This window comes from Pseudomicrostroma glucosiphilum, assembly GCF_003144135.1.
Source record: "Pseudomicrostroma glucosiphilum strain MCA 4718 unplaced genomic scaffold BCV69scaffold_3, whole genome shotgun sequence".
Taxonomy (NCBI): Eukaryota; Fungi; Basidiomycota; class Exobasidiomycetes; order Microstromatales; family Microstromataceae; genus Microstroma; species Microstroma glucosiphilum.
In genome coordinates, this window is record NW_020289915.1 from 493,561 (window position 1) to 512,615 (window position 19,055).

A 19,055-nucleotide genomic window follows, 5' to 3' on the forward strand; every position below is an offset into this window, starting at 1 on the left:
CTTGTCTCTTTGTACTATGCGACTTCTTGCTCTGCACTACGAGTCAAACAATCAAATCGCCTGTCAATCATACTAGCCATGCGCGATGCGATGTGCGATCTGATACGCCATGCTATGCTCATTCGTCATTACCACACACGACAAGCTGATCGAGCGGATATCGAAGCTGCCAGACAGTGATAGCCGCGGGAAGGAAAGAGTGGGAGACAGACGTGAAGGCGAAAGTGACAAGAGACCGAGATCAGAGCGATGCCTCTGCCACCCCTAGAGATTGCAACCGCCCATCTACTGAGCAAGGATCTGTCGAACGAAAGACTCGTAGTTGATGTTGCCATCACTGGAGAGAGAAGAGAGCAGCGGAAGATGAAGGGGGCAAGGATCGTCAGTAGTGTCCACCGATTGGCTGTCTGCCGCTCGTGCTTCCGCTATACTCACTTGCCGACCTGAACACCCTTCAGCAGCTCGTCCACCTCCTCGTCGCTCAGCTTCTCGCCCAGAGAGGTAAGGACGTATCGCAGCTCACCCACACCGATGTATCCGTTGCCCTCCTTGTCGAAGACTTGGAAGCCTCGGATGAATTCCTCTGTCATTGCGAAATAAAAGAGGGCAGGAATGACACGAATCAGCTTCTGGAGACCAAGCGCCGACTAGAAGTGATATAGCCGTTAGACTCACCCGGTGTGCCAGCTGGTTTGAAGCCATTCGGACGGTGCAGGATGTTCACGAATGTTTGGTAGTCCACTGCAAGGCAGCCCAGTATTGGAAGGACGGAGCGACTGTCAGACCACGTTTCCTTTTCTTCCTATTTCCCCACCTTTCTCCCCAACCATCTCCTACCCTATGCCGCCGTACTCACCATCCTTGCCCCCCACCTGTGCCACCAGATCCCCCACCTCGGCCTGTGTCGGGTTCTGTCCCAGGGCACGCAGCAGGTCTCCAAGAGACTGCGCTGGAATGCGGCCGGTACCCTTCTTGTCGAAGAGGGAGAAGGCTTCTTTGAACTCTGCGATCGGGAGGTCGAAGGGGAAAAAGGATGGACATAAGAGGGAGACGGGGAGGGGAAGATGAGCAACCGTTGTACCTGGTGTTTGGAAAGGAAAGATAGACTTACCTGCGTCGGACTGTTCCGAGTGGTGAGAGGGGGCAAGATGTAGCTCCGAATGTCAGTACGAGCTCATTCACCTCATCTATCGCCGCATCCAGGGCCTCCTAGCTCCAGCAATCTCACAAGCCTCTCTTGGCCATCACTGATCCGTACGGGTAGAAGTCTGCCTGTCCTTGGAGTCCTGTCCTACCACGATGGTCCCATCCTCCCAAGAGCAGCTTTATCGAGCTGATTGCCAGCTTCTCATCTCTTTGCCCGCCTCATCTAGCTAAGCCGACCTTTAAATCCTCGCCTCCTGTCCTCCAGCCTACACTCCTGCCGCCCTGCCTACCGATGCCGCATCCCATCTCATCCCGTCCCACCTCAGCGTCCAAGGCACTCACCATTTTATATTCTACTCTGCTCTGCTCTTGCTCTTCTGATGTTTGCTACGACCAAGGACTTTTGTTCCTTCAAGTATAGTATATGAGAATGCAACTATGAGCGTGAGGGAGGGAGTAGTACTAATGGTAATGGTAAAAGCGGAAAGGCAGGCGCAAAGTGCAAGTGCAATGGATGAAAGTATCAAGGCGTCTCTGTCTGTCTGTCTGTCTGTCTTTGTTGCTCTCACGCCTGCCTCTGGCCTCTCGCCGGGGGGACTCTTGACTCTCCTGCCTGCCTGCCTGCCTGCCTGCCTGCCTGCCTGCCCTCTGACACCAACACCACCAGACGCAGACCAGACGCGCACCCACCCACGCCAAACGCCCCCTGTCTGACTTTGAATGCGTGTTTGCAACTGGCAGCGACACAGACACACGCACACCCGCACACGCGCAAAGGGGCGCAAGACAGGGTACACCCTCGGTTCAAGGCGTCCAAGTCACAGGGGAGAACAGACAGACAGAAGGGAAGACGGATTGCAGACGGCTATGAGAATCTCAAGTAGAAGCCAAGGGAGGAATATTCTACCGGCCATCCAGCTGAGCTGACCACAATTCCTGTTTCCCATCGTGTTGTAGTTGCGTCACTGCAGCCAGCTGCCGCAACAGGGAGATCTGCCTATCCCACGAGCTTAGACATCAGAGAAAGTGCACTTCGGACATTGCGTGGTTCCGAATTACTGCAAAAAGGAGAGGGTTAAAACAGACGGAGCGTCAGTGGCTGAGCAACGCAGTACGGACGTGCTCTGATCACCCCGTGTACTCACCTTGCTCATCATCATAGTAACGAATTCCTCTGCAAGCGCCAGGGCAGCAGAAAACAGTACCACAGTGTCAATCACTCTGATCGCCCTACGATGTTCCTCTTTCCCTCTACTCACGGTAGTTGATCTGTCCATCACCATCAACATCCGCCTCTCGGATCATCTCCTCGACTTCTTGGTCTGACAGCTTCTCGCCCAGGTTGGTCATGCTGTTGAAGGAAAGCAGAAGACGGAGCTTGTGGTCAGCCTTGACTTTATTTGAGCTTTCCAGCCATTTTCTGTCCCCGATCTGTACTCACACGTGACGCAGCTCGGCCGACGAGATGTATCCGTTACCATCCTTGTCAAAGACCTTGAATGCCTCCTTGATCTCCTCTTCACTGTCGACATCTCGTAGCTTACGGGCCATCAGACCGATGAACTGACAGCAGAAGGGGGGATGCAGGCGTCAGTCAGCAAGCCCGATGACGAACGCGAAAGAATCAGCGCAACCCACCTCTGCAAAGTCTACGCAACCGTTGCCGTCGGCATCAACTTCGTTCACCTGTTGGGTGAGAATGTAGAGGAAGTTAGTTCTGCATCAGACCCTACTCTCAATCCCTCATTGTCTGCCTGTCCGCCTGTCCGACCAATATCCGCTCCTCCTCCACCTCCATCTTCTTAACCCACCATGTCTTGCAGTTCAGCCTCGGTCGGGTTCTGACCAAGGGATCGCATCACAGTTCCGAGCTCCTTGACGGTGATAGATCCATCTCCATCCTTGTCAAAGAGAGAGAAGGCCTCCTTGAACTCTGCAGGGACGAAATTGAGAAGACAAAGCAGAGGCGGAGGGGTCAGGCATGAACCGCGTATCTCAGCTGCGCTCGTAGCAAAGGCAAAGGGTGCTCACCGGAAATTTGCTCTGTCGATTCGTACGGGGAGGATGCACAAAGGCGAGAGATACGGGCCAGAAGTCAGTCATCATCCTCATCTGGGACGAGCTGCGAGGGGTCACGAGGCGGCTTTGAACTCACCTTCGGTCTGCGAAGCGTGGATAGAAGAAGAAGGGGGATAAAATTGTGGTTTGGGGATGTACAGAGTCAGTCTGAGTGGTACCAGCAACTTGATGGCAGCAGCATCATTGATGTCCATGACCTTCCCTTCGCTCGTGGTAGCGCAGAAGATGTAGAGCTCTGCAGCACGGCTGTATTTCGGAGGACTAGGTCTTTGAGAGCCTCCCAGGCTTGTATCGGCGCGAAGATTTGAAGCTTCCCCTGATACGAACGACTGCCTGTTGAGGTGCCCGATAATCGTGGTGTAGCGTAGCCGATGCAAGCTTCCAGATCCATCGACGCTCCCCAACCCCCTCCACCACGGATGGTCCGAGTGGGCAGCTGTTCACTCACCAGTTGGTCTGCCATTATTTGCGGTAATGTGAAGTGTTGGTATGGAAGAGTGCTCTGTCTGGGTGACTGTTGTTGTATATCTCTTTCCTTTGCTGAGATCGTGGGTATGGTCAAGGTCTCAAGGCAAAGTGGAAGTGTGGGTTGCCAGGCTGTGATTGCGAAGGGCGAGGCGGGGCAGAGGGGCTGATGACGGATGGCGTGTGTTGGAGCCGCACAGCACAGGCCTCTCCCTCTGCTGCCATTGCGCGTGGTCCAGACCTCCAGCCAGCCATCGGAGCGGAGACGCCAGGAGCGGAGATCAAACCCTTCGGCAGCAAGGTGCAGCGGGCAACTCCAAGAAAAGTCAAGGGTACCAACGAAGACGGGTCACATCCAAGACCTTTACATCGTCCCTATATCGCGGCAAGCATGGCGATTTCCCCTCAGCCTCAGCCTCAGCTGTTGGCCTCCACCTCTGCCACGACCTCTGCACCTCGCCGCCTCATCCCAATTTCCCATCTCGATGACCACTTCTATGTCTGGTCCGCTTCGGACGTACTCCACCTTCGCTCGCACCACCGCATCATTGGCATCCTCACTGGCTCCCTCCCCTTGCTGCCACAACAGAATGCCTACCTCGGTCTGCCCCTCGAGCTCATGCCAGAAGAGGTGGGATTGCTCCTACAGAGGGGCGTAGCTGTGCTAGTAGATGATGCCAAGGCGCATGTCAGCCCGACAAAGGCGCAGTGGGAAGAATGGGAAGCGGCGAAGCAGGAGGATATTCGCAGGCAGAGACAGAGGGCGCACACCACCTCCGTAGAGCAGAAGAGACGATTTGAAGAGGCATTGAAGAGCAGCAGTGCAGCTCGCAAAAACAAGGACAAGAAGATGACGACGACTGCCGAAGCGATGGAGCTGGAGGATGAGAAGGCCAAGGGCGTGCAGCAGAAGAGGGAGGCCAGACAGAGGGAGAAGCTCAGGTTGCAACAGCTCGAAGCTGGTGAAGGGGGTGGAGAGGAGGAGACGGAACCAAAGGATACAGCAGAGGCTGAGCCGCTGGCGGCGTCTTCATCGTCAGCGAGGCCAGACGCAGCAGAGCCCGCTGCTGAGGAGCCAGCTGTGGACCTCTCCAGCTACAACTATGCCCACACGACACACGACGCCTCTACAGGCCTACCCTGGTACACCGCTCCGAGCGATGCCACGTCTATGTCTCCAGGCTCCACCTCAAAACTCGACCTCACCACGACCAAGCAAGCCATCTTCACCCACCTCAATACCTCTCGCTCCTTCTACCTCTCCTGTGGTCTGCGCTTCGGAGGAGACTTTGTCGCCTATCCTGGCGATCCCTTTCGTTACCACTCCCACTATACCCTCACTGTACCCCAGGATGAGGAAGAGGGGTTTGAGGTAGGGCGGATGATTGCTCAGGGGAGATTGGGGACGGCGGTGAAGAAGGTGCACTTGATTGCTACGAGGCGCAAGGGAGCGGAGGGAGAGGGAAAGGCGGAGGAGGAGGAGGAGGAGGACAAATTGGCCTTCTACAGTCTCACATGGGCTGGGTTCGGTACATGAGTAAATCTTCGTCAATCACTTGCATCTGTAATATACCATTGCACTAATCCCACCGACAAGGACACTGTGTCTCGGGTGTTTCAATCCGCGTCACTCTTTGATCTTGATGAGGTTCTTGAGCATATCAAAGCTGTTGCCATCAGGCTGCAGCTCAATCACTCCCTCTCCTGCAGATCCATAGCCCGCTCCGCCACCACCCCATCCGCCCCTCCCCCCACGCCGGGCAGAAGGTCCCCAAGCTACCTCTTCATCTTCGCTCCTAATCTCCGCCGCTCCACCCCACCCTCCTCCCCCTCCTCCCGAGGAAAGATCCACGGCTCTCAGTGTACCGTTATCACTAGAGATGCCCACGATGCGCACCTTCAGTGGGGGTTGTAGCGTAGTGAGTGTGGTGATCTGATCGGAGTGAAGCCAGTACTGTCTGTAGAGTCGGGCGAGGGTCGGGGACCATCCGCCCGAGAGGAGAAAGTGGGACCATAGAGAGGAAAAGGTCGTCAGGATGCTGGCGGCAAGACGCTCTTGCGAGACGTGCGCCAGTGGAGGAGAGGACGAATGCTTGGCGTTGTAGGTGTCGATCAAGGCTGAGAGGGACGTGGTCGGAAGGGGATTGAGAGTGTTGATGCCGCAACCTGTGCAATGTGCCCAGCGAATCAAAGTCAGTCTCGCCCTAGCAGAGTCTGTATCTTTGCCCGAGCCCACGGACTCACCGACGACCAGCGACCACACTCCCTTTTCGAATTGACTGTTAACGAGGATTCCTCCCATCTTTGCCCAGCTCTTGCCCAAGTGCTTGAAGACTCCCTTCCTCTCCTCACTTCCCGGACCGTCCTCTACCTCGGCATAAATGTCGTTAGGCCACTTCAGTCTGACCTTTCGACCTACTTCAGCATACTCTGCACCTAGACCAGCTCGGATGGCTTGCACGATTGCCAGGCCGGCAAGGTACTGGACGAAGACCAGCTTTGGACCAATGGCCATGGGCGTAGAGCCAAGGTTGTGATGGTACGCCTGTGTTGATCCGGAAGAGGGAGAGACAGGGATGTGAAGCAGGGTGCTGAATTGAAGACAGCCCAGAGGCGAGATCCAAGCATTGCCGCCTCTGCCTCTTCCAGAGATCTGGTGGGTGGCTAGTGAAGTGAAGCCGCTGGGCAGCAGTCGCATCAGACGAGGATTCTTGTCGAGCATAGTCTGTGTGGAGGTCACCCTCTCTCCATACTGGATGACAGACCCAATCTCCTCTACGGGCACCTCGTCAAGTGCGGACCGAGCTTGCTGCAGAGAGGTAAAGTAGAGAGACGAGTCCCAATGACGCTGCGGGCTAGACCCCGTCAGAGACGAGGCTATGAGGTATTTTGGCACCTTGTGCAGATTGACCGTCTCTGTGTCTTCTTCTTCTGTCGGGTAGAAGCCTCCGTCGCATGCCGTGAGGGCTTCTTGCGCAGCGGGCGAAACTGCTGCATACCAGTGCAGCACATCGTTGCTGTCTTTCGTCGAGGCCAAGTAGCCCTGAGACGACTCCGTCAGTAATGTACCTTGGCCGGTAGAGACTGTGAGATGCGCCAAAGGTTCGGAAGAAGAGGCTGTGGTTGCGCTGAACTCTTGGATGGCCTTCAGTGTCTGCTGAAGGCTGGCGTCCGATGCTGCAACGAGGTACAGAGGCGACAGTCGCCCCTGTGCTGCGAGCTCAGCAGACGTGGCAGCGTGCTTCTGAGAGGCGGGGTGTTCCTCCTCTTGCCCGGGTATGAGGACGCGCAGCCCAAGGGTGGCTAGGCAGCGTCCAAAATACCGCCTCCGCTCGTAATCTTCCTGGATGAGCTCCTTGCGATGACTCTCTGCTACTTGCTCAGCTGTCCGCTCATCGTCTGCCATACCCTCATCACCGTCTTGGTCCTTCTCCCTGCTTGATGATACGCCTGAGTCGACGAGAGTTTCAGGAGCCCCAGACAGGCGTACTGGACGACTGCCAGGCAGCAGGCTGAATTCTGGGTGGGTTCCGAAGAGTAGGGCCTTTCCCTTGTCTGCCTGGCAGAGGACCACGGCCGCTTGTCCTGCGTAGGTCTCACCACCATTGACGCTCATTTGAGCTACGTCCCAGTCATCTATAGGATACCTAGCTAGAACCTCCACCCCCTGTGCATTGTCCGCATCAATGAAGGCTCCACCACCGTTGTAGTGCATCGCTAGCTTTCCTTGCGTTGCTGTGTCCAGACGAACCACTCTTGCACCCTCGTCGCTTTCATACACGAAGCCCTTGTACACCGTGCCTCTGCATTCTCCTGGGTAGAATTTCAGACCGTCCCTTGCTCCGATCACTTCCATAGGAGAGCCTTGCTCAAAGGTGCAAGTGGACGAGGCAAAGTAGCTCCCAGCGCAGATGCCTAAGAAGGCCCCGCCTGCCTGGGTCACCCAATTTCTGACGGTGTCTTGAGCTGTTGCGCCGGCACTACTGCCCTCCCCATTCCCCTCCCTAATCCTGAGCTTAGACCACTCCTCGACATATGGAAGATCTCGTCCGCCAGGAATGACTACCAGGGACGCAGTCTCCTGCCATGGGGCCAGTGCGAGCTCTTCCGCCGAAGTGGGCCGGACATCGTATGTGGGACACAGCGACTCGAGTGCCCGCAAGGTGTGGGCGAGTGCGCTGGTGGAGACTCCTGGTCCAGAGTAGACGAGGATGTTTGACATCGTATGCTTCCCCGGAGCGAAGAAGTCAGTCTAACGTCCGGCCAGGAATAAAGCTTGGGGCGCTGATCTTCTCACGCTCAACCTCGGAAGGCGGAGTGGAGCGGAGACTCCGGGCGCAGAAGCAGGCAGCCGATGACCCGGGCCAATTCACGGGCATCCTCCACTGCTACCCCATCCTTCCGACTCTACATATATATGACAGTACCCTCGGTAGTGGATGATATCCTGTTCTCCCTTACTGCGAGTATACATTCCTCATCGACTCACTTTCGCAGCAGGTGATCCCTATTGCAGTAGAAAGATACCCATCTCGCACCTCAGCTCGCCTATTCCGCTCCCTGCACGCCTCTTCCGCAAAATGTCAACAGTAGAACAAGTAGGAGCTCAATCGCAGGAGAAGCCAGCGTTGTCTGCCCTCCAGGACCCTCGGTCCACACCAGCTCCGCCGCTTGACAAGGGAGTGGAAGAGCCAGAGAAGCCCTTTGAGCTGGACGAGGTAGCCAAGAGCCTCTATGTGTACCGTCCAGCACCTCTCAAGAAGAATCAGAAGACCGAGGGCGCTCTGGAAGGCATTGCGCCCCCGAGAGTTGTGTAAGTAGGCAAATGGTCCAAGTCACAATGGCTTTCCACTGACGTTGTTGCCTATACTTTCCTTTCTTCTCGCCTGCAGTCTACTCCTGGGTTGGATGGACGCTCCTCTGCCTCTCCTACTCAAGTACGCAAAGCCGTACGCTACTCTGCTTCCCCAAAGCACCATCATGATCAAGCTCTCCAATGGCAAATCGCATATGAACACGGACAAATCCAACTCTCTCAAAGTGCTGCATCGGCTTCTGGCAGAAGAGACGGCCAAGGAAGACTCTAGACGCAAGCTACGAGAAGAGATGGGGAGAGTAGATGCTTCGAGGAGTGGTTTGAGCCTGGATGTGGATAAGCGGGAGAAGCAGAAGCAGCAGTTGAGCGAATCGAAGGTCACGCTTGTGGAGAACGAAAACGAGACCGAAGGGATGAAGAAGACGGAGGAGGACCAAGAGGTAGAAGATGCTGCACCTCCCCCCTCTGTCCCACCTTCTCTCCCAGCTCAACCGTATGGCCTCCTCGTACACTCCTTCTCCGACGGAGGAGGCAATAACCTCGCTCACCTCCTCCGAACGTCTACACTTTCTCTCACTCCGCGCGCAACGATCTTCGATTCCTCTCCCTCAAAGGGCAGGGCATGGGAGGGTGCTACTGCCTTCACTATGCCCTTGGCCGCACGGTCGAGGCCCTGGCTCATACGCGTGCTCCTCAGACAGACATTCAGGATCATCATCTTCATGGTCTTCCAATTCGTCCTCGCTCTGCACAAGTTGAGAGGTCAGGCCAGTCGTAATGCGCGTATGAGGACGGCGCTGAACGACCCCAAGCTCTGGCCACGGAAAGCCATCACAGAGGCAGAAGATGGGAAGCAAGTCCTGCTCCCACCTAGACTTTACCTCTATTCAAAGGCAGACGCACTTGTGCCATATCAGGCAGTCGAAGAGCACGCAAGGAGATGCGCATCAGCCCAATCTATTCCTGCGGCGAAAGTCGTCGATATGGAAGGGCCTCATGCAAAGGAGCGAGGAGAGGAGAAGGTGACAGTGCTGGATGCTCAGGAGAGAATCGTTCTCCGGAGATGGACCCAGGCGCCTCACTGCTCCCTCTTAAGGCATGATTACGAGGGGTATATGGGCGAGGTCAAGAATTTCTTGCGTCGGAATTTGAAGCCAGAAGAGTGAAGTGGGATGTTCTATCATCAGAGAAATTCATCGATCTTTCCAGACGCTAAAGCTTGCCCAACGAGATTGTTCGATTGGAGGCGTGCTGGGTTCAGGGTTGTGTGAGCGTCGCGAAGACAAAAGGATCTTTTTGCATTGTCAAGAAGGGAGAGGGAAGCTTACTACGCGAAAAGGGAGACCAACATCAAGGGGAAACAGTCATGAGTCGAGTACATGGGGTAATGGTGCGGAGAGATAAGGCGACGAACGCCATTGGACGGTAGCCGTCCATGAGCCTGTTGAAGACTCGCGACCCGGCACTGTGCCGGCAAAGCAGTCTAGTGTCGCATTTATCCGACACCGTCAGCACCAACCCATCCCCTGCCATCGTCTCGCTGTTCTCCCAGCATGCCTCGCCCCTTGTACAGTGGGTCACCCTCTTTCTCCTTTGCTTCAGCATCCTGTTTGAGCTTCTCGACTTCTCGCAACAGGACGCGATGCTGGACACCGGCTCGCTTGCCTGCTTCGTGGACTTCGTCGAGTAGCTTGTGCTCCCCTCGTGCCTTGAGCTCCGCATCGTCCTTGTGGGTAAAGGCGGCGTAGGACTCGTCGAGGAAGGACAGGACGACACCGAGGTTGTGGGGTAGGTAGGAGAGCATCTTACTGCCTCCTGTAGCGTACTCAAAGGTCGTCTGCTTGATGATGTACTCCCTGGCGAACATCCAGTGGCGGTTTCGGAACTCACGCACCTGGTCCACCATGAGGAGGTAGAGAGCCTTGGCCTTGGCGCTGCCGGCAGGGCCTAGCGCAAAGTCCTTGACGCCAGCGGCGGTAGCTCGTGCCTCTAGAGACTCAAGATATTCGCGTTGTGTTTTGGGTCGGTAGCTTCTGAAGTCTCGCAGAGTCTTTGTAAGTTCGTTGGCAGGCAAGGCAGCTGTGATCTCGAGGAGATTGTCGAGCAGGGGTACAAGACTGTCATTGGCACCGCTCTCGCCTCTGAAGTAGCGGGCAGTTTTGTCTCCTGTGCCTTCGTAGACGACACCTTTGGGGAACATGGGGTTGCCCTCCTTAGGAGCTGTGCCGAAGATGAAGCTTCGGAACTTGAGGTAGTCTGACGGCTTGCTTCGAGCCCACATGGTCTCCATAGCGATATTGATCTTGCGATAGGTGTCGAGGAGTCGGCTCATAGCCTCTTCGAAGCGGACCAGGTCTCGTTCGCCAGCTGCTACGAGAGCATCCTCGGTAGCACTGAGTGCCTGGCCAGAGAAGGAAACCATGACGATGTGGACGAGAATGAAGCCTCTTTCTGAACCGTAGGGGTCTTCGAAGCTTCTGATGAGGTCCATGTTGTCGAAGGAGTAACGACCAGCCTCACCGCCAGTGTATGCTGGGTCTCGAAATTTGTAGTTGACTAGAGCGTAGCTACTTGCGTACTCCATGAAAGGCTGGTGGCCCAGAGCGTCTGCCAGCTTCGTGAGGGGGACAGCCAGCTGCGCAGGGAGATGGTCTCGACCTGGCGAATAGAAGCCGGTCTTGCGGTAGCTTTGATCAGTCGGCTCTAGGAGGTAAGCGCTGGTCGCAAAGCAGTAGTCTCGGAAGAGGGCTGAGAGAAGCTGCTGATTTCCACTGGCAATAGCTTGATTTACCGCCTTGTCCTCGATGCCGCCCAGCTTGAGCTCACGCTGGACAGCGTCACCAAACTCGCCCTTGGCAAGCAGACCGTCTCCGGACTGCTTTCCATTCGCATCGTACTGGCGGATGGTCATGCGCTTGAGCAGCGAGTCCAGGGTCTCGAATTGCTTTGGCAGGTGCTCCAGAGGCGTCTGACGGGGCAGAAAGCCAGCCTTGCGAGAGAGCACGAATTGAGGCAGCTTCTCTTCAGACGTACCCTCTGCGACAAGGTCCTCGAGGAGGAACGGCTTGACACGAACGGAGGAAGCATCTGCAGATGTCGACGGGTGGTGATGATCTGCTACGTGAGCGAGACTACGTCCACAAGGAGCAAAGATGAGGCTCGCTGCCTTGACACCACGAGGGCGTGAGCGTGCAAGGAGAGTACTGGGAGTGGAACGAAGGCTAGCCATGCTGAAGGTGGTGTGTCAAATGAGGAGGTTTCTGAAAGCGCAGGGCGGCTCTTCCCCTCTTCCTCTCCTCTTGCCTTTATACCTTTCTCCCCTCGAGCCATCGCCAGCAAGGAAAATTGGCTTCATGGCGTCTTCGGCTCTCCCAGGAGCTCGCTGGAGCTCGGACGCATACGAGGATATTCCGGCCAGTGGCCGGAATTGTGCGGAGAGTGAAAAGGCCGTAGCAAGGGTTAACAGCGATTACAAACGGGCAGGCAGAGAAGTGCTCTTAGCCAATTCAGCTCTGAAGAGCAGATAGGGAAGAAATGGCGAAGAAGGAGTGGTGGACCATGTCAGGTACAAAGTGAAGTACAATCCCCATCGGTCATCTCCTTCGGTCATCTTCGTCTGCAAGATCTGGTGCTCGCCTGGTCTGTGCGGAACGCGATCGTACCAGCACGTCGGATATCCTTCGCTGCTCAAGCTCTACTGCGCAAGCTGCATCTTTTGCTCTCGACGACTGCCTTTCCTTCGATGGCACGACAGCGCTCTGACTCTTCCTATAAGCTCTATCGTCACGCCATCGTCCGATGTATATCCCCTCTACCTCTCTCGTCCCTATCGCCCGACCATCCCGCTCCAATAGATCTCGTCCCTGAGTCGAAGTGTCAACATATTGACCAGGGGAGATGCCACTTTAGACCCGTAGCTGAGATCCATGAGTCGGCGGAGAAGGGCCTTGCAGAGAAAGCGTAGAGTGCCGAATCACGTCCGGACCGAGCTCGGTGTACGGTCAACTATGCAATAGCATCACTGACGAGATTCTGGGGTAAGGGCAGGGCACAGTCGACAGTCATCGATGATTCTACGCGGCTGGCTTTCTCTACAACGGCATCGGAGCGGATGATATTCAGGCTTCAGAGAGTAGCAATCGTCCGACAGCTCACTCTGCGTCAGACATCGCTTCTGTGAGATGGTTGTCCAAGGTGTGAAAGGCCAGAAGGCGAGGCTATATTCATTGGACACCATAGCGTGACCTGTACTCCTTCATGCCTTCAACCTCCTTGGACATGCCCTTGCTCTCGAGGAAAGCAATGACCTGGTTCAGATTCACCACCGAGGTGACCTTTGTGCCTAGCCTCTGCGCAACAGCGCCCACTGCCGACACGTCGTCTGTCTCTGTCACCTTTTCCTGCCTGTCCAAGGCAATGATGATGCCGCTCAAGTGCCCTCCCTCGGCTTTGATGATGTCCACAGCTTCATTGATCGCGGTTCCGGCCGTGATGACGTCGTCCAGGATGATGACCCTCTTGCCCTTCATAGGAGCGCCCACCAGGCTGCCGCCCTCGCCATGTGTCTTCTTCTCTTTGCGGTTGAAGGAGAAGCCGAGATCGATGTTGTGGGGAGCCTGAGAGAGCGAAAGAGCTACAGCCGTAGCTAGAGGGATTCCCTGTAGAGGTTTGGGCATCCATCAAGGGCATCTTGATCAGATAAGGAACGCCCCGCATAGCTCCACATGATCCGTCGCTCACCTTATAAGCAGGTCCAAAGAGCACTGTGTTCTCCTGCTCCTCTTTGCTACCCAGCAGGCCACTGTTCACGATCTCCTCTGCATAGCATCGAGCCAACTCTGCCACCTTGGCTCCAGTGTTGAAGAGACCGGCATTGAAGAAGTAGGGCGATTTACGGCCCGACTTCAGCGTATAAGGGCCATCGAAGGCAAGGATACGAGAAGCCAGGAGCAGAGAAAGGTATGACTGCTGGTGAGGTAGCAGCTCGACCGAAGAAGACATTTTGGAAGTAAGAGGAGATGCTCAGCGATAAAGCGGAAGCAGCAGAGAGGTAAGAAGTACTCGAAGTACAGAGCTCAGCCTTCTTTCCTCACTATCTTCCGGCCTCCGTTCCGATCGAATTTCAATCAACGCGAGCGGAGACACGCCCCGCGTCAAGTGCAAGTGACTTGCGTTGCACACACGCTACGCCTTCTGTTTCCATTCGACTCGTGTTCCTCTCCACTAGACTGCCTCTTCAGTTTGTTGTCCCTTCCCATATCTTGGTCGCTGAGACATGTTTCGCACGGCAAATCCCAGTCCAGCAGGACACTCGTCCCTGGGTGGCCGTCACTCGGGACTGGCTACCCCCGGGGGAGTGGACCGACACGCTACAGGCTCCTCTAGGCCTACTGGTGTCAAGCGCTACCCGAACCGCCTCAACTTCTACAACAAGCCACCAACGCTGGAGGTGACCATCGATGAATTTGAGGGATGGGCGATTGACAGACTAAGAGGTGAGTGGGCAGCCACGAAGAGGCTGACGCTAGCAGCCGATCCGGTGCTGACATCCTCATCCTCGCGCCTTTACAGTGCTCGCCGAAATCGAGTCATGTCAGGCTCGCAATAGGCCTTGGACTGAGCTCAAGACTCTTGTTGGTCAGCAGATGAACAAGTACCTGCCGTTGAGCGCGACGAGCGCGATCAGGACGGGTGTGGATGTAGAAAAGGAGAGGCTGAGAGATCACGTCAGTCACTTTGTCCTCCGGTTGGCATTCTGCAAGAGGTGAGTTACAGACCAAGTCGATCGCAATGGCGTTCAGATGCTGACTCAACATGACCATTGCGACCTTGTTCCATGCTCGTCTATGCTACAGCGAGGACCTACACCGCCGCTTTGTCAGAGCAGAGTCCATTCTGTTCCGCCTTCGCTTCGAGTCAGACGACTCAGCGGAGAGGGAGCACTTCCTGAACACCCTCAATCTCAAGTGGGACAGCGTGACAAGTCAGGAGAAAGAGGCCTTCAAGGAACAGCTGCTAGCCGTAACGCCGTGGCTCAGCTCGACTTGGGCATCGGAAGGCTTCTTCAAGGTGCCCTGGACAAAGGTCTTGGATCTCGTGGAGAAGCGTAAAGTCTTCCTCCGAGGAGGTGTAGCATGGGTGCCTATGCGAGAGCAGGCGAGTCTGGTATTTGCCGAATTCTCCAATCGGCTGAACAAGGAACTCGAGTATACTGCCCGATCACTGCCACGCCTCGATGAAGACGACCGTCTGCTGCCCCTGCTCTCCCACCTCTCTTTGGGCTTCTTGGCCGGTGTGTCCTCTGACTACAATTCCACGTCTACCTCGCTGGTTGGCGAAGATGGAGAGGCGATTCAAATTCGAGCCGAGATGGTCAACGCTCTCATCAAGAAGCACGCTCCGATGTGTATGCGCCAGTTGGGACAGACGCTTGAGGAGAGAAAGCATCTCAAGTATCAGGGACGTATGCAGTTCGGCCTTTTCCTCAAGGAGATGGGCGTCACGATAGAGCAAGCCCTCGTCTTCTGGAGGAGATCATTCGCCAACATGACCGACGACAAATTTACAAAGGAGTACAAGTACAACATTCGACACAATTACGGTCTGGAGGGAAAACGGGTGGACTACCCAGCTCGGTCCTGCGCTAGGATCATCACCCAAGACACGCCTGGACCTCAGGACAACCACGGTTGCCCATTCCGACACTACTCTCCTCAGAATCTGAGCGCTTCCCTCTCATCGACCTATCAGCTCAATAGCCAGCAGTCTTCTGAGATTCTCGCAAGCGTCAAAGCAGGACACTATCACGTCGCCTGCACCCGTCTATTCGAGATCACTCACAAGGTCCAAAAGGGCAAGGGACTGGACGGCAATGGTGAGAGCGTCTCGCATCCGAATCGCTACTTTGAGAAGAGCTGGAAAATTGAGCACGAGGGCGGTGCTGGCGATGATCTGAAGATGGAAGATGAAGAGGAGAGCGCTGCTGGTGCCTCGCTCGTTGAGGACGACGATGCGAGCAAGCCAAAGTGGACAAAGGCCGCTCTGAGCAGTACGCCCTCCTCCAGTCGATCCATCTTCAAGCAGGAGCAGGTAGACAGTGCCTCCTTCCACAGTGCCAACAGACCCTATGCCCGTCCCAATGGCGCCAACGCTGGTGGACCTTCTTCCTCGGCCGGAACAGCAACTTCAGCAGCCATCAATGTAGACGACGAGTTTGACGAGTTTGGAGATGAGGGAGATGTCGGATTGGACCTGGACGCTCTGGACCAGGCTGAGCAAGCCTTTCTGCAGCGTCAGCAGAGCAGTGGGGAGAAGTCAACTCAATCTTCCTCGGTAGCTGTAGAACAGGGGGAAGGCTCGCAGTCTCAGACGGTGACCGAGACGGAGACAGAGACAGAGGCCGAGAAGAGTCAGCAAGAGACAGCAGAGAAGGGAGATGAGATGGAGGTGGATGACTCGTGAGATGAAACATCTGTTTTGCAAGTTTTGGAGATCACCCTTACCCAGCACTCGCTCTACCTTCCCGTACGCATTGGCATCGTGTTCACGCCCCTCATGTCGCTTTCCTGTTGTTACAATTGAATTTACATGTGCATACCGAACAGCGTCTGTCATTGTGTCAATCTGACAGACCATCCTCGTCAAAGCTTGTCTCATCGCCCACATCCCGACTACGCTTGCCCAGTTGAGATCCTTGTCTGGTGGAGTCTTCGAGGCTTGTCTCGTCTCTGTCTTCTGCGTCTTCCTCTTCTCTGCTCTCCTCTTCCTCGCGTTCTACTGACCCTTCGTCTAAGTCGAGAGGTGCGATCTGCAGAGGGCCAAGTCGACACGGAGATCAGTCCTCTGGTCAATTCTCTGATGACCCTCACAACCGCTAGATGACTTACCAGAAATTCGAGAAAGCCATGCCCTTGTACCGCACTAGCTAGATCCTTCTGACCCTTGCCTGCTGCTTGCCCTGCTCCGCCAGCAGCCCCACCCTTGCTGACTGGCCCACTCGTCTGACCTGTGCCCTTTGGCATCATTAGCTGGATACACAGCAGGCCCGCATCACTGACACGTATGGAGGCTCTGATAGAGTAGTGCAGAGCTTTGAGTAGACGGGAGAAGTGGGACCAGCGGTACGAATTTATCGTCTCTTTTGCGCAGGTGAACTTTTCAAGAACGGAGACATCATTGGGGAATTCGGTCTGCAGGGGCATTGGAAATGTCAGTCAGTGGCTGATAATGGTTTTTGAGGGTTTCAGCGCAGGGGTAACTCACCTCGGCAGTACCAAAGTCGCCATCGGAAGAGATCTTGAATATCGGTTGACCCAATCCTGCACTGTCGGCCGAGGACGTCATGCCCAGTCCAACGCTCTGACTGCTACTGGTCCTGCCTTGCCTCTTGCGCCCGCGAGAGATCGTATAGGAGTTGCTGAAGAGCAGTGTGACTTTGCTGCAGGACGACCGATCGATTGACTGCAGAGCGTCGAGAAGGTACTCCGAAGTCATGATGGCTTGAGCCTGGGTGTCCTCGTGCGAGTACACGAGCCCGAGATTGTACCCTGGTTCAAAAGTGGCGAGCTCACAGCGTGTTGTGACATCTTGTTCCTCCAGTAGCAAGATGAGCGGGTAGCCGGTCCCCCGCCAACTCATCCTCATTGAAGTTGCCTTGCTTTCCTCCCTGCCTGGGTGTGGCCCTCTGAATGCCCCCGTTCGTGGCTCCTCCTCATCGTCCCTCCAGCGCGGGCTGCCTCCTCTTGCGAAGCGATCTTTAGGCTGATCTCGTTTGCTGGTGAACGAGTTGCCCGTAGGAGCTCCTCCAAAGACGTTCAGACATTCCAGCAGCGTATGGAGATTGAGGTCGAAGTCCAGCGATGGAGGAGGTGCGTCAAGAGCAGATGATGCATTGGACGCGGGGGGCTGCTGGTCCGGCGGCGCTTCGAAGTAGAAGCGGGAGAAGATGGCCTGTGATGCGTACGCAATGGCCTGTACGGAGCGATCTGCCTCTGTTGTGACTTGCAGTCCTGCCTCGCTGACCGAGAAGGTGGCCACGGCTGCAAAGGCTATGGGTCGCAGCAGCGTCCCCAGCACGGCCACATCGCTGATCTCTGCTCGCAGAACTTCGGCCCTCGAGCGCGACCGCGAGGCCGAAGAGACGTCAGCTGATGCGAAAGAAGCCATCGGTGGCATGGTCACAATCCCACTCTACGACGTTCACCGACGTACCATGGTGTGTTGCTTGTGAGGAAGGATGAATATCCTGAGCTTTAGTGCAACGCGGTCGACTGCTCCGCTTCCGCTCCCGGCCCGTCTCTCTTTCCGTCGACTGGCGCCGCGGCCCAATTTTCTCACCACTGAGAAGGGAGACGGTGGTCAGAAGGTCAGGCCACCTCGGCTCAGTCTCGACTGCCCTGCGATACCATCCTTCTCACGTCCCGTCCTTGCCAGCCGCAACTCTCGACGCTACCACGAGCAGGCCGCCATGAAGACCTTGGCCAGTCTACATGCGGGTGGCGTGGCGAGGGCAGCCGGCAGCAGTGGCATTAGCGCATATACCGCCTCCGCCTCAGCATCCTCCTCCCGGCTTTCCCTTGGCAGGATTACACCGCAAAGGCACCTTACAACGCACAGCAGCAACGTCGGCTGTCAGAATGTTGCACCCGTCTTGCTTGGCGTATCTCAATCTCCGGTCACTGCTACTGTCCGTACCGCTGCGCCAGGTCATGTGCCTTCCGCTCTTCCTTCACTGGCTCCGGACTTCTTCTCGCCGCGCCGACCTTCTGCGATGGCCAAGCGCCCTCGCCGGACAGTCTCTTTCAGCCCGAGCCCCGCAATCTCGTCGTCTGCAACTCCACCGAGACCGACTGGCGATAGCTCCGGTGCTGTAACGGATCATGAGTTCGAGGTACGCTTGGGGAGAGCAGTGTCCCTGCTGCGTGCTACCCTCAGCGACTTCATGCGTATCGGTCTCGTGGACTACGACACCAGCCACGTATCTAGCTCTTCTTCCAGCAGTGGCCTTGGCTTCCCAAGCCTGGACAGATTGGGTCTTGGTGCCATCCTCGGAGTGTTTGGCGCTACTGCTCGGGCAAAAGAGAGACACAGGGAGAGCCTGCCGCCCCACCTGAGGACAGATGCCGACTGTCCCGTATACCACCCGGACATCGTCTTCAAGTTCCATCCCCCTACAGCGTCGACGGGCAGTAGCTCCGACGGATCCCTCGACTCTCATTCAGCAAGCGGAGACGGTAGCTCATCAAGGCTGTTGACCTTCTCCGGACGCACAATGTACTTTGGGTCTGCTCACATCCTTCGGCACGCTCTCGGAGCGCTCTTTTCCGAAACGACTGTACTGATCGAGCGAGTCCGTCTACAAAGAGGGTCTTCAGGGACGTCAGCGAAACTGACAGAGAGCAGCTCTGGATCGGATGTAGGGAAGGCGCTGGCAGGATCAGGCTGCAATCGGGAGGCAACGTTGGTCCTCCGCTTGACCTTCACAGGTGTGGTGAGAGTGACGCAACAAGTGCATGACTATGCCGTGATCTTCAGATACAAATTCGATTCG

At 55.9% G+C, this 19,055-nt stretch overlaps 10 protein-coding genes across 10 annotated transcripts; 4 read left to right on the forward strand and 6 right to left on the reverse strand.

Moving 5' to 3' along the window:
* Positions 1-110: 110 nt before the first annotated feature.
* BCV69DRAFT_281270 (putative myosin regulatory light chain cdc4) lies at positions 111-1,603 on the reverse strand. Its single transcript, XM_025491926.1, has 6 exons — positions 1,489-1,603; positions 1,112-1,121; positions 857-1,003; positions 676-741; positions 436-583; positions 111-337 (listed from the first exon to the last, which is right to left on the reverse strand). The coding sequence occupies exons 1-6, from the start codon at positions 1,489-1,491 to the stop codon at positions 286-288; spliced, it is 426 nt and encodes a 141-aa protein (XP_025349424.1). The 5' UTR covers positions 1,492-1,603; the 3' UTR covers positions 111-285.
* Positions 1,604-1,888: 285 nt separating this feature from the next.
* BCV69DRAFT_257001 (EF-hand) lies at positions 1,889-3,807 on the reverse strand. The gene is made up of 8 exons (XM_025490615.1): positions 3,302-3,807; positions 3,178-3,189; positions 2,958-3,079; positions 2,785-2,832; positions 2,588-2,709; positions 2,406-2,497; positions 2,292-2,320; positions 1,889-2,204 (listed from the first exon to the last, which is right to left on the reverse strand). Exons 1-8 carry the CDS (start codon positions 3,417-3,419, stop codon positions 2,202-2,204), a joined length of 546 nt encoding a protein of 181 aa, XP_025349425.1. The 5' UTR covers positions 3,420-3,807; the 3' UTR covers positions 1,889-2,201.
* A 225-nt stretch (positions 3,808-4,032) lies between these two features.
* BCV69DRAFT_281272 (hypothetical protein) lies at positions 4,033-5,282 on the forward strand. The gene has a single exon (XM_025491927.1). The coding sequence runs from the start codon at positions 4,082-4,084 to the stop codon at positions 5,225-5,227; it is 1,146 nt and encodes a 381-aa protein (XP_025349426.1). The 5' UTR covers positions 4,033-4,081; the 3' UTR covers positions 5,228-5,282.
* A 35-nt stretch (positions 5,283-5,317) lies between these two features.
* BCV69DRAFT_267543 (class II aaRS and biotin synthetase) lies at positions 5,318-7,912 on the reverse strand (the record flags this gene model as incomplete). The annotated part of the gene is made up of 4 exons (XM_025490835.1): positions 5,318-5,389; positions 5,471-5,856; positions 5,935-7,127; positions 7,173-7,912. 4 exons carry the CDS (start codon positions 7,910-7,912, stop codon positions 5,318-5,320), a joined length of 2,391 nt encoding a protein of 796 aa, XP_025349427.1.
* A 358-nt stretch (positions 7,913-8,270) lies between these two features.
* BCV69DRAFT_297568 (hypothetical protein) lies at positions 8,271-9,672 on the forward strand (the record flags this gene model as incomplete). The annotated part of the gene is made up of 2 exons (XM_025494129.1): positions 8,271-8,503; positions 8,583-9,672. The coding sequence occupies 2 exons, from the start codon at positions 8,271-8,273 to the stop codon at positions 9,670-9,672; spliced, it is 1,323 nt and encodes a 440-aa protein (XP_025349428.1).
* A 329-nt stretch (positions 9,673-10,001) lies between these two features.
* On the reverse strand, positions 10,002-11,735 carry BCV69DRAFT_246542 (hypothetical protein; the record flags this gene model as incomplete). The annotated part of the gene is made up of 1 exon (XM_025490213.1): positions 10,002-11,735. One exon carries the CDS (start codon positions 11,733-11,735, stop codon positions 10,002-10,004), a length of 1,734 nt encoding a protein of 577 aa, XP_025349429.1.
* On the forward strand, positions 11,615-12,134 carry BCV69DRAFT_281276 (hypothetical protein). Its single transcript, XM_025491928.1, has one exon. It carries the CDS (start codon positions 11,755-11,757, stop codon positions 12,031-12,033), a length of 279 nt encoding a protein of 92 aa, XP_025349430.1. The 5' UTR covers positions 11,615-11,754; the 3' UTR covers positions 12,034-12,134.
* Positions 12,135-12,729: 595 nt separating this feature from the next.
* On the reverse strand, positions 12,730-13,507 carry BCV69DRAFT_286701 (orotate phosphoribosyltransferase; the record flags this gene model as incomplete). Its single annotated transcript, XM_025493533.1, has 2 exons — positions 12,730-13,164; positions 13,247-13,507. The coding sequence occupies 2 exons, from the start codon at positions 13,505-13,507 to the stop codon at positions 12,730-12,732; spliced, it is 696 nt and encodes a 231-aa protein (XP_025349431.1).
* Positions 13,508-13,696: 189 nt separating this feature from the next.
* BCV69DRAFT_281277 (hypothetical protein) lies at positions 13,697-16,434 on the forward strand. Its single transcript, XM_025491929.1, has 4 exons — positions 13,697-14,001; positions 14,078-14,270; positions 14,362-16,313; positions 16,393-16,434. Exons 1-3 carry the CDS (start codon positions 13,782-13,784, stop codon positions 15,965-15,967), a joined length of 2,019 nt encoding a protein of 672 aa, XP_025349432.1. The 5' UTR covers positions 13,697-13,781; the 3' UTR covers positions 15,968-16,313; positions 16,393-16,434.
* Positions 15,953-17,747, reverse strand: BCV69DRAFT_138254 (Rad1-domain-containing protein). The gene is made up of 3 exons (XM_025489267.1): positions 16,769-17,747; positions 16,393-16,695; positions 15,953-16,313 (listed from the first exon to the last, which is right to left on the reverse strand). Exons 1-3 carry the CDS (start codon positions 17,678-17,680, stop codon positions 16,125-16,127), a joined length of 1,404 nt encoding a protein of 467 aa, XP_025349433.1. The 5' UTR covers positions 17,681-17,747; the 3' UTR covers positions 15,953-16,124.
* Positions 17,748-19,055: the final 1,308 nt, after the last annotated feature.

Bases quoted from the DNA above. Each gene is read 5' to 3' on its own strand.
- BCV69DRAFT_281277 (XM_025491929.1), top strand. From the start codon at position 13,782: ATGTTTCGCACGGCAAATCCCAGTCCAGCAGGACACTCGTCCCTGGGT. The intron at 14,002-14,077 runs GTGAGTGGGCAG...GCGCCTTTACAG, and splicing joins GGCGATTGACAGACTAAGAG to TGCTCGCCGAAATCGAGTCA. The intron at 14,271-14,361 runs GTGAGTTACAGA...TCTATGCTACAG, and splicing joins CGGTTGGCATTCTGCAAGAG to CGAGGACCTACACCGCCGCT.
- BCV69DRAFT_281270 (XM_025491926.1), bottom strand. The intron at 742-856 runs GTGAGTACGGCG...GCTGCCTTGCAG, and splicing joins ACAGGTGGGGGGCAAGGATG to TGGACTACCAAACATTCGTG. The intron at 584-675 runs GTGAGTCTAACG...TCGCAATGACAG, and splicing joins CAAACCAGCTGGCACACCGG to AGGAATTCATCCGAGGCTTC.
- BCV69DRAFT_257001 (XM_025490615.1), bottom strand. From the start codon at position 3,419: ATGGACATCAATGATGCTGCTGCCATCAAGTTGCTGGTACCACTCAGA. The intron at 2,710-2,784 runs GTGGGTTGCGCT...TTCTGCTGTCAG, and splicing joins GTTGCGTAGACTTTGCAGAG to TTCATCGGTCTGATGGCCCG. The intron at 2,321-2,405 runs GTGAGTAGAGGG...TGGCGCTTGCAG, and splicing joins TGATGGACAGATCAACTACC to AGGAATTCGTTACTATGATG.
- BCV69DRAFT_138254 (XM_025489267.1), bottom strand. From the start codon at position 17,680: ATGCCACCGATGGCTTCTTTCGCATCAGCTGACGTCTCTTCGGCCTCG. The intron at 16,696-16,768 runs GTGAGTTACCCC...ATGCCCCTGCAG, and splicing joins GCGACTTTGGTACTGCCGAG to ACCGAATTCCCCAATGATGT. The intron at 16,314-16,392 runs GTAAGTCATCTA...GGCCCTCTGCAG, and splicing joins ATGGCTTTCTCGAATTTCTG to ATCGCACCTCTCGACTTAGA.
- BCV69DRAFT_281272 (XM_025491927.1), top strand. From the start codon at position 4,082: ATGGCGATTTCCCCTCAGCCTCAGCCTCAGCTGTTGGCCTCCACCTCT.
- BCV69DRAFT_281276 (XM_025491928.1), top strand. From the start codon at position 11,755: ATGAGGAGGTTTCTGAAAGCGCAGGGCGGCTCTTCCCCTCTTCCTCTC.